This window comes from Leptonychotes weddellii, chromosome 8 (genome assembly GCF_054177405.1).
Source record: "Leptonychotes weddellii isolate Sample4059 chromosome 8, ASM5417740v2, whole genome shotgun sequence".
NCBI lineage: Eukaryota > Metazoa > Chordata > Mammalia > Carnivora > Phocidae > Leptonychotes > Leptonychotes weddellii.
In genome coordinates this window covers 54,293,747-54,304,729 of record NC_138376.1, presented here as the reverse complement: position 1 = coordinate 54,304,729, position 10,983 = coordinate 54,293,747, and the positions used below count along the sequence as shown (strand labels likewise).

Below are 10,983 nucleotides of genomic sequence, written 5' to 3'. Positions count from 1 at the left end.
TCCTTGACTGATGTGAGTAAAGAAGCATGCAATTCTGGTAGTTACTGGCAATCATTTCATTGTGTGATTTAACAAGCACACCCAGTCTTAGGATAAAACTAGTATCATGAAAGCTAGAGAGTGGAAAAGAAATGAATCTTTGGTAATATTAGTGGACAGCTGATGTCAACTCTTGCCGGAAGCCAACTGTCACTGGATTTTACACTAAAGTGAATCAATACACTATGCTGTTTAGCCAGCCTGAATTAGGATTTCTATTATTTCAACTAAAAGCATCTGAGAGATAACACAGCCTGGATATCTTTTGTGCCCAAACTCTCAATTCCCATATCCCTTTGAGTGTTCATCAACCCTTAGCTTGTTAAAATCTCAAGCCTAAATCAATTCTACAGCACATTTTCAATCCTACACTTGGGCTGCTAAAACCACTGAAAGAACAACTCTGTAAAATAGAGAAAGTACAAAACTCATCTCCAATTGCAGCTGATCCTCGTCAATGCCAGAAACCCCTTCAATGAGTTCTTAGTGACAAATTTCCCCGGTAGCTAGTTTGAACTTTTATGATTCTCGAGTCTTTTTCTCCACACCTATCTTCTTTCTTAGTCTTAACAATGAACCTGAGTCCCATGTCACAGAGAAATCAAAGACTAACAGTTAAAGACTTTTCAATTAGTTATCTACTGCTGCACTATAAATTACTTCAAGCCTTGCAGCTGTGGACAACAAATATTTATCATCTCACAGGGTGTCTGGGTCAGGAATATAGAAGTGGTTTAGCTGGGTGGCTCCGGCTCAGAATTTCTCATGAAGGGCGCCTGGGTGGCTCAGTCGTTAAGCGTCTGCCTTCGGCTCAGGTCATGATCCCAGAGTCCTGGGATCGAGTCCCACATCGGGCTCCCTGCTCGGCAAGAAGCCTGCTTCTCCCTCTCCCATTCCCCCTGCTTGTGTTACTGCTCTCGCTCTCTCTCTCTCTGTCAAATAAATAAATAAAATCTTTAAAAAAAAAAAAAAGAATTTCTCATGAAGTTTCGGTCATGTTGGCTGGGGCTGCATTATCCACTTCTAAGCTCACTCATGTGGCTGCAGGCAATGGCGTCAGTTCCCCCATGTGGGCCTTGCCACAGGGCTCCTAAGTGTCCTCCCTACGTGGCAGATGAGTCATCTGAGACAGAGAGCAAGGAAGCTGCTGTGAGGCCTTTTATGACCTAGTCAGATATCACTACTTTTACCATATCATTAGAAACAAGTCAGTAAATCCAGCCCACACTCAAAGGAGTGTTCCCTCCAAGTGTTGAAGAATGTGTGGACATATTTTGAATCACTACAATCCTCAAGTTCTCATCTCACTCACCTCAAAACTTTTCTTTAACTGAACCCACTTTACTACCTTCCATTTCTTCTCATTTGAAAGCTAATCCCTCCACTTGGGCTCTGATTCTCATCCCTTCCTGACTTCTACCAATCAGTAACTGTCACTTCTTTCTTTCAGCTTTAACCTTTCATTGTTTATTGGACTTCTTTTCTCACTATATGTACAACCTGGGTCTCTTTTGCCTTAAAAAAACCCCCAAACAATCTTCCATCGATATGTGTCCATCTTTAGCTTTTTCTCTTTCCCTTCATAGTTTATAGTTTTGAAATAGTTGTTTATTGGCAGTGGTTCTCAAATTTTAATGTCCATGAAAACCACCTGGAGGAGCAACAAAATGCAGAGTCCTTCCCTAGCCCTGTGATCAATTATTCTGCTTTATTTTTAACAAGCACTCCTGATGATTTTGATGTGGATGGGCTAAGGATCCCATTTTCGAAATCACTGCTTTATGTTGGTGGTCTTCACTTCCTTATTGTTCCATTCATTTCATAAGTCACTGCAACCTAACTTCCTTCTCCTTGTTCTATGGAAGCATTTTCACCAAGATGTTTAAAGAACTTCTCCATATGGAGAGGAGTATTTTCATTCTTGCTTTACTTGACTTCTCTGTGGCATCTGACACTGTTGATCAAGCCCTCCCTTTGGGGATCCCAATCTCAGCTTATTTTCCTTCTCTTTTTCCTGTTGCATCTTTCAATTACTCTTGCATCAGGTTCTTCTTTCTCTTGATGAATTCCCAAGGTTTTCATTATTTCCTGAGTAATTTTATCCAATGCTGTGGCTTTATCTACTACTCATATGTTGATGACTCCTAAATTTTTATCTATTATCCAGAGCCCCTTCTTGAATTGAAGACTGGATAATCTTGGCTTTCTTGACAACACATTCTTGATTTTCCTTCTATCTCTCTTGTTCCTTTTTAGTTTCCTTTTCTGGTTATTTCCCCTCTTTCTGGGTGCTAAATGTTTGCCAACATCCAGTATTGGGATCACTTGTCACTCTCTCCCAAGGCAATGCTTATCTTTCAATACTTCAAAATGTGGATTACTATTGCCTAATTTTCATTTCCAATCAGAATGCTCTTCTGAGTTCCAGATCCATAAATCCAACTGCCTATAACTACAATTTTCTAGATGTTTTCACAAATATCTAAAATTTAACATGTCTGAAATTTTTATCTTCCCCCAAGACTCTTCCTCCTTCAGGTATCCCAATTCCAATAAGTGGCACATCCATCTATCCAGCTGCAGATGCAGAATGCCTGGAAATCATCATGCTTGACCTCTCCTTACTCTTCAGGTCTAATCTATTGTCAAGTCCCATCTATTGTATGGGTGCCCTTATATGAAGAGTGAGAGACACTGGAGCTCTTTCTCTCTCTGCACAGATGCATGCATGCCTGCAGACACACTGGGGAAAGGCCATGTGAGCACCCAGCAAAAAGCAGCCCATCTGCAAACCAGAAAGAGAGTTCTGACAAGAAGCTAACCATGCTGGCATCTTGATCTTGGACTTCAAACTGTGAGAAAATAAATTCTGTTGTTTAAGCCACCCAGTCTATGGTATTTTGTTATGGCAGCCCAAGTAGACTAAGACACACACTGATTTCTTTTTCTACTCATGTAAATTCTTCTCTCAGGAACACCCTATTCCCTTTTCGCCTGGCTGACTTCTTACTCATTCCTCAGACTTGAGCTTAAATGTCATTTCCTCAGAGAGACCCTCCCTTACTCTTTGATCTACATTATATCTATTTGTAATCTCCCATTTTTCTTCAAAAAGTTTTTTATTTGTGTGAACCTTTTGTTTCTACCACCCTAGACCAAAAGCTTCACAGGCCAGGGCTGTCTTTTATGGCTGGTAATTGGCAGGTATTTGATAAATATTTGTCGAAAGAATGAATTATCATAATATATTACAATTGTTTATTTATTTATTTTTTTGCTGCTTATTTCCTGAACTAAACTAATCTCCTTGCATGCAGGAGCTGGGTGTTATTTTTTGTAGTGTCATGTAGAGTGTGCTCCATGTATAGTAGGTCCTCCAGACGTGTTTGTTGTAGGAGTGACAGGACTTGACTAGGCCAGGGCCTCCCACTTGAAGATGCACAAGAATCACTTGAGGACTTTAACATGCAGATTCCAGTTCAGCATGTCTGGGGTGAGGCTTGAGATTCCGCATTTCTCATAAGCTCCCACATGATGCTGATGCTCCTGGGCTGTGGACCACACTTTGAGTAAGGGATGAGTTACTGTAAATCCATCCTGGTTCTCACTTTCTATGATTCTAGAAACTACATAACAAACAGTGTCATTTTGTTTAACTCACTTCAAGAGAAATCCCTTCCAGATTCCTTCTCTAATCAGTAGCCTAAAGGAACATATTTTAGTCCTGTAATTATTTGCTATTTCTTTGAATCCTTTCTTGGGTAATCAGTCTTCATTCCTACTTTGTAAATCTCAAATACATGCCTCAGGTCACTATGCAGCAATTTGCTTAGGCTTCTTCTATCCTCTGTCCCTCAGAAATGACTTCTCATGCCTTTATTCCTTCAGCTTCAAGGGGTTCTTATTTCCATTGTGTTGTATCAGATCTTTCTTTCTTTCTCTCTCTCTCTCTTTCTTTCTTTTTTAAAGATTTTACCCACTTATTTGAGAGAGAGTGAGCTCATGAGCACGAGTGGGGTAGGGGCAGAGGGAGAAGCAGGCTCCCCATTGAGCAGGGAGTCCTACACAGGGATCCCAGGACCCTGGGATCATGACCTAGGCCAAAGGCAGATGCTTAACTGACTGAGCCACCCAGGCGCTCCTGTATCAGATCTCTCAAATTATCACTAAATTGAACAAAGCTTTCTTGAATTTGCCTTTCAAATTCTTCCTTTCTTTCATCATTATGTGAAACTCCTTTTTTTTTTTTTAAGATTTTACTTATTTATTTGAGAGAGTGAGAGAGAAAGATCAAGAGCAGGAGCAGGGGGAGGGGCAGAGGGAGAAACAGATTCCCCTCTGAGCAGGAAGCCCTTCAGGGCTCCATCCCAGGACCCTCGGATCATGACCTGAGCCAAAGGCAGATGCCTAACGGACTAAGCCACCCAGGCGCCCCTAAACTTCTTTACTTAACTCACCAATAAGTATACTCAACAAGCATTTCCTAGCTTGTAAGGTTCACAAAATTCTTCCCTCTGTTTTGATTTTTTTTTTTTTTTTTTGACAAAAGACTCTGGTATATTGTAAACAACTTCAACATTAGACATTTGGTCTTGTGATAAAACCAGAGATTTATTCCTTCAACAAATGCTTACTGAGCACACTCTATGTGACAGGCACTGTAATAAAACTTTGATGCATGATCAATCTTGGGATGTGAAAACATGATTACATTGCTAAATAGGATAAGACATATTCGGAGTTTTTTTTTTATCACGATAGAGTTTTTACATACAGTGTAATATTTTTACTATACTGATTATCAGGTCCTTATACTTTTAAAAATGTAATTCAGCATTACATTAAAAACACAAAATGTTTTATATTTAAGTGGGATTAATGTAAACTTCTAGTTTAAAGATAAAAATCATATGAAACTATGCAAAAGATGTTTGAACTTCAGAATTTAAATACTGCCAAGATTGTAACTAATGGGTTTAATAATTAATCACATCTATTTCTGGTTCTGAAAGTTTAAACTGATTTTAATGATATGAAATACTATGAAGATAAATGACTCCAGAAGGTACCACTTTCTCTGTAAAATGGGTGACTATTTAGTCAGTATATAACCAATTATTGTTCCTATAAATTTCTTTTTTTTTTTTTAAAGATTTATTTATTTATTTATTTGACAGAGAGAGACACAGCGAGAGAGGGAACACAAGCAGGGGGAGTGGGAGAGGGAGAAGCAGGCTTCCCGTGGAGCAGGGAGCCCGATGCGGGGCTCGATCCCAGGACCCTGGGATCATGACCCAAGCCGAAGGCAGACGCTTAACAACTGAGCCACCCAGGCGCCCCTATGCAGAGACTTTTAATTTTTATTTATTTCTTTTCTTTTATTTTTAATTTATTTTTTTAATGTAAGCTCTATGCCCAATGAGGCACTTGAATTCATGACCCCAAGAACAAGAATTGCACGCTCTACTGATTGAGCCAGCAAGGTACCCCTATTTTTAAATTTTTTTAAGTAAGCTCTATGCCCAACATGGGGCTTGAACTCACCACCCTGAGATCAAGAGTCACATGCTCTACTGAGCCAGCCAGGGTCCCCTGTAGATACTTTTTAGAGCTATTTAAATACATATAATGTAGCTGATATGTGAACTCAGCTTTAACCCAGCAATTTCTCTAACAGTTATGATTACAGAAATGAAGAGATAACTAAACAAGTTTCATTTACTAGAATTAGGAAATAATAACATCATAATAAAAGTAATATACATTTAAAGCTGTCATCTTTTGCTACTTTGTAGAGAAAGGCGTCCCTACAATTCACTCTAAAAAGATTTACAAGTCTATGCTGGTACCTTTATAATTCTATGAAGGATTGAAGGATCACTTCAACATCCCAAAGATAAGAAAGTAAAAAAAGGCTTAAAACAAGGTCTACTACATGGTATTCAGCATACAAAGATGTAAAAGAAATAATTTGATAAAATGGCAGACTTTTGTTTCTATTTGTAAATAAACCTTTGACAACAGTCAATGGTTCAAGTGATTTCTAAGTAGTAACTAACCTCTGCTTAGGAGAGGCAATCTAACTTAGTAATGAAAGCATATGATCTCTTGCCAGGCCCTTAGTTTCTAAACACCACTCTTCACTAAAAGGAACCAGTGTTCCTTGGAGAAATCACAGATTCCAAGGTATTTCAAGGCAGGGAAGATACAAGATGAATCTGGAACATCTAGTTGTTTCATCAAAAAAGAAGTGGTCAAAGAAAAAGCAGGGTGGGGGGTGGTGAGGGGGTGGGGGAATGTCGATAGGCTACAAGAGCCAGCTTGAAGGGGCACCTATGGCTAAATCTGAGATAATGTGGGCATAAAAACAGATAAGGACAATAATGGATTATAACTCATTAAATAAATTAGGAATCTCTGAGTCCACACTGATGATAGATAAACAAGTGGAGGAGGAGGGAAGGTCTTCCTTACAACAGAATGCCAACTGATAAATGTGGAGGGAAAGATAGGGTGGAAATACCACTGTTTTGAAGCCATAATGGTAAAAACTGGTTTGGCATGGTTCAACAATGGACACTAAATCTAAGTTGGTGGTGGTGAGGGGAGTTTGATGAGGAGCAGGATGTTTGTATGATCTCAAAGCATCTTTCCAGAGATGCTTTATTAGTTGAAGGGGGAAAAAAGTAAGTAGTTATTAGAGAAACTATAACATCTTGACTGGGTGATCAAAATTAATATTACTAGGGGCTTCTGGATAGGATTCCCTGAGGTCACAGGCCAGTGAATCTGGTCAGGGACACAGTATCTGAATCTAATCACTACAAGACATGAGAAAAATCCAGAGTGTGGGCATTCCAGGTATATAGGCCAGCATGAGCATAGGGCCAAAGGTGGAAAAGAACGTGTGTGTGTGTGTATGTGTGTGTGTGTGTGTGTCTTGGGGGATATTTTTTGAAAATAAAGAGTAGTTTAGTTCACCTGGGGCAAAGAATACAAAGTAGATGAGGCAGGGAAGGGAGGAATAAAATTATAAAGACAAACTGGGACCATAATATGGGGGATTTTCCATGTTGGCTGAGAATTCTATATTTAAATTTAATAGAGAATATAAAAACTGATTTTATTATATAATAGTAAAGAAAGAGCTTTAAAGCAAAGTGTTGACATACAATGAAATCAATACCCAAATATTTTTTTAGAATATGTGAAAGGCTATTTTCTTTCTTCCATTCATGCCATTGATTGAGCACTGACCATGACCCAGCACAGGGCCAGTTCTGGTATGGCTGGGGTCAATAAGATGGACTTGGCCCCTGTGCTCTCAGAGCTTATATTCCCAGAGCTTTTGCTTAGGTTACCTTTTATATCAAATGGTTTCTTGGTCCAATGCCTAAGTGTTGCTGGTTTTCTTTCTTGGTTCCCCACTGTTAAGGGTATATGTAGCACTGCAGTTCCTACTTTTCTTGGTATGATTATATAAATCAACCACTCAAGGAGGGTGTGCCTCTCCTTGTGCAGAAGCTGTGATATGGATATAGAGCATGTCTCAGTCTGATGAGTTTACATCCAAGTTGGGGAGATAAGAAAGATAAGACTTGCATTTAAAATAATTACAAATCAAAGTAAGACAGTGAATATAAATGCGTCTAGCATAAAATTATAACTGGAGGGACGCCTGGGTGGCTCAGTCGGTTAAGCGTCTGCCTTCAGCTCAGGTCATGATCCCAGGGTCCTGGGATCAAGTCCCGCATCGGGCTCCTTGTTCCGCGGGGAGCCTGCTTCTCCCTCTGCCTCTGCCTCTCTCTCTCTCTCATGAATAAATAAATAAAATCTTTAAAAAAAAAAATTATAACTGGAATGCACTGAGAAGAGGAAGAGAAAAAATAGGCATTAATGGTCTGGAAAGGCCTAATGAAGAACTGGGGTGTGAACTGGGAAGGGTGCAGAGCCGTGGAGAGGAAACAATACTGCCACAGGGGCCGAGAATGAACCTTTAGTAGAAGGCACTGCAAAGTGGCAGATAGGACTCAGCAGGGAGCTGGGCACACTTACAGTCTGATCTATGGAACCTTCTTGGACTTCTTACTTAAGGTACTTATTGAAGGGATGGCAGACTGAGGATTAATAGGAATCAGAAAATTCTGTGGCAGTCCAGGTGTGAAGAATTTGGGATAGGGGAAAGAGGGTACAAGACCACCTATCTTTTCTCCAAAAATAAATTCATATCCATTAAAAATTAAGTGCACCAAATCTTCTGGGTTAAAATATTTACACAGCCCCCTCCTCTACCTTGTCAACTGGCCCAAAAGAATCCTAGTAGTATGTGGCCCAGAGAATATTTCCAGAGAGGTAGCTGTAAAAAGAATTCTGGGCTTAAAAAAAAAAAAAGAATTCTGGGCTTAAAGGTAAGAATTTTAGGTTCAAGTCTGGGCTCTATCATTTATTAGCTGTGTGATATAAGACAAATCACTTAACTTCTCTGAATCTGAGTCTCTTTAGTCATAAAATAGGTTAAGAATATCTATCTCATTAGGAATGCTTTAAAGATAAAATGAGGTACTGTTTGTGAAAGTGATTTGTAAGCTATCAAGTGCTAGACAAATATATTTGCACATAGGTAAGATAATAACTGGACTAATAACTTGGTCTAGTCTTGGGCACTCATCCATCCAACTAAATGCCCACTATGTGCCAAGCCCCATGGTGAGCCTTGAGGATGGTAATGCAGCGTCTGCCTTCAGAGTTCCTACTCTAGCTGGGTGGACAGACACAAGTTATCATGGGTTATGCATAATGTTTTTATGGGAAACTGTGTACAGAGGTGATGACAGTTAAAAGTTTAAATTTAAAAACAATCGGGCGCCTGGGTGGCTCAGTCGTTAAGCGTCTGCCTTCGGCTCAGGTCATGATCCCAGGGTCCTGGGATCGAGTCCCACATCGGGCTCCCTGCTTGGCAGGAAGCCTGCGTCTCCCTCTCCCACTCCCCCTGCTTGTGTTCCTGCTCTCGCTATCTCTCTCTCTGTCAAATAAATAAATAAAAATCTTTAAAAAAAATAAGAAAATAAAAACAATCTCATGTGTTAACTATCAGGTAAACTGAAATCTTGTTTAAGAATTTATTTTTTTTTAAGTTTTTTTTTTATTTGCGGGGGGAGGAGAGGTGCAGAGGGAGAGGGAGAGAGAGTCTTAAAGCAGACTCCTCACTGAGCAGGAGTGGGGGGGTGAGTCTTATGCCATGTGGGGCTTGATCTTGATGCCATGGCGGCCCCTGCCCCCATTCATGACCTGAGCCAAAACCAATATTTGGGTGCTCAACTGATTGTGCCACTCAGGTGCCCCTTGTTTAAGAATTTAAGGTTATTCCTAGAATAGTCAAATTTATAGAGAAAGAAAGAGGAATGGAGGTTGCCAGGGACTGTGGGGAGGTGAGGAATGGGGAGTTAGTGTTTAATGGGAACAGTTTCAGCTTGGGAAGATGACAAAGTTCTAGAGTTGGATGGTGGTGATGGTTGCATATCATCTTCACACCTGAATAGTTAATACCACAGAACTGTACACTTAAAAATGGTTAAAATGGGGGGTGCCTCCCTGCTCAGTCATTAAGTGTCTGCCTTCGGCTCAGGTCATGATCCCAAGGTCCTGAGATCAAGCCCCGCATCGGGCTCCCTGCTCAGCGGGAAGCCTGCTTCTCCCTCTCCCCCTCCCCCTGCTTGTGTTCCCTCTCCCACTGTCTCTCTCTGTCAAATAAATAAATAAAATCTTAAAAAAAAAAAGGTTAAAATGGTATATTTCATGTTATATATATCTTACCACAATTAAAAAAAAATGAATTTAAAGTCAATCATAGCCAATCTTTATATTGGTACTCACGAAGGAGCAATATCCAGATGGTTGATGCTAAATCCAGAAGAGCAAAAGCCTCCCAGTGTTGTTGATATGGTTAAGAATGCAACAGCCAATGAATAATCACAACCTATAAATCCAGCGGCTACCAAGAATACCGCAGGTCCAATCATTCCTGGAGTTAAAAAGTTATAAACAGAAAAAGAAGCCTCAGTATTAATATTTGCTTGGACTACCTTAATATAGTATAAATCTGAGATTTGATATCACTGCCACCTACTGTAGAAACGCTGTACTGCATAAAAGACTCAGTTTAAATTACAGTTTTCATGACAAAACAAAAACTGCCGGAAAAAACATAGACATAATGCAACTAATGTAAAAGTAAAAGGAAAATATCACTATGCAATATTATTAAATCTTCCTGTGACCAAGACTCAGCTAAAGTTCTACAAAGAGCAAGAAGAGAATGACTGAAAAATATAGTTCTGGAGAGAAGCTATAGTTGGTACAGAATGAGATTTAAAGTTCATATAACCAAAGAAGATAAACTAAATAAACTCTGTTGAATAAAGTTAGAAAAACACTCCATTTAGGTTTTAGCATTCATAGCAATATACGTATTTTATTATAGGCAGTTAAGCACAAAATACAAGTAACAGGAAGGGACTTAATGAGAGGTTTGCCATTTTTTCTCTGTTCTACAGCAGTGCTATCCAGTAACTCTCTGTGATGATGGAAATGTTGTATTTGTATTTGTATTTCAATTAAATGTAAACAGCCATATATGGATAGTGGCTACCATATTGGACAGAGCAGGTGAACAGGAAGCCAAAAAAGGGAAAATTGGATTGACTCTAATGGGATCTATTTTATTTTCAGGTGTGGAAAAATTTCTTGAGAGTTGAAATAAGCAAGCAATACAACAGGACAGCATCTTCCAGCAGTAGCTGCTCAGAAGGTGTTTGTAGAATTATCCTGAATAGGGTCCTTTTACAATGTAATTTCTGAACTATAGCCATCAGAGACTTCCAGGGTCTCTACTTACTCAAGATCTTTAAAAAAAAAAGAAATGAAGCAATTGTCCTATACAGTTTT

At 39.5% G+C, this 10,983-nt stretch overlaps 1 protein-coding gene across 1 annotated transcript in view; it reads right to left on the bottom strand.

Moving 5' to 3' along the window:
- The window catches only part of LOC145723029 (sialin-like), a 21,878-nt gene extending 11,797 nt beyond the window's left edge, over window positions 1-10,081 (bottom strand). Inside the window, exon 1 of the mRNA XM_081828542.1 lies at window positions 9,913-10,081. Coding sequence (XP_081684668.1) covers window positions 9,913-10,058 — 146 coding nt within the window. The 5' untranslated portion in view covers window positions 10,059-10,081. The remainder of the gene's footprint in view (window positions 1-9,912) is intronic.
- Window positions 10,082-10,983: the final 902 nt, after the last annotated feature.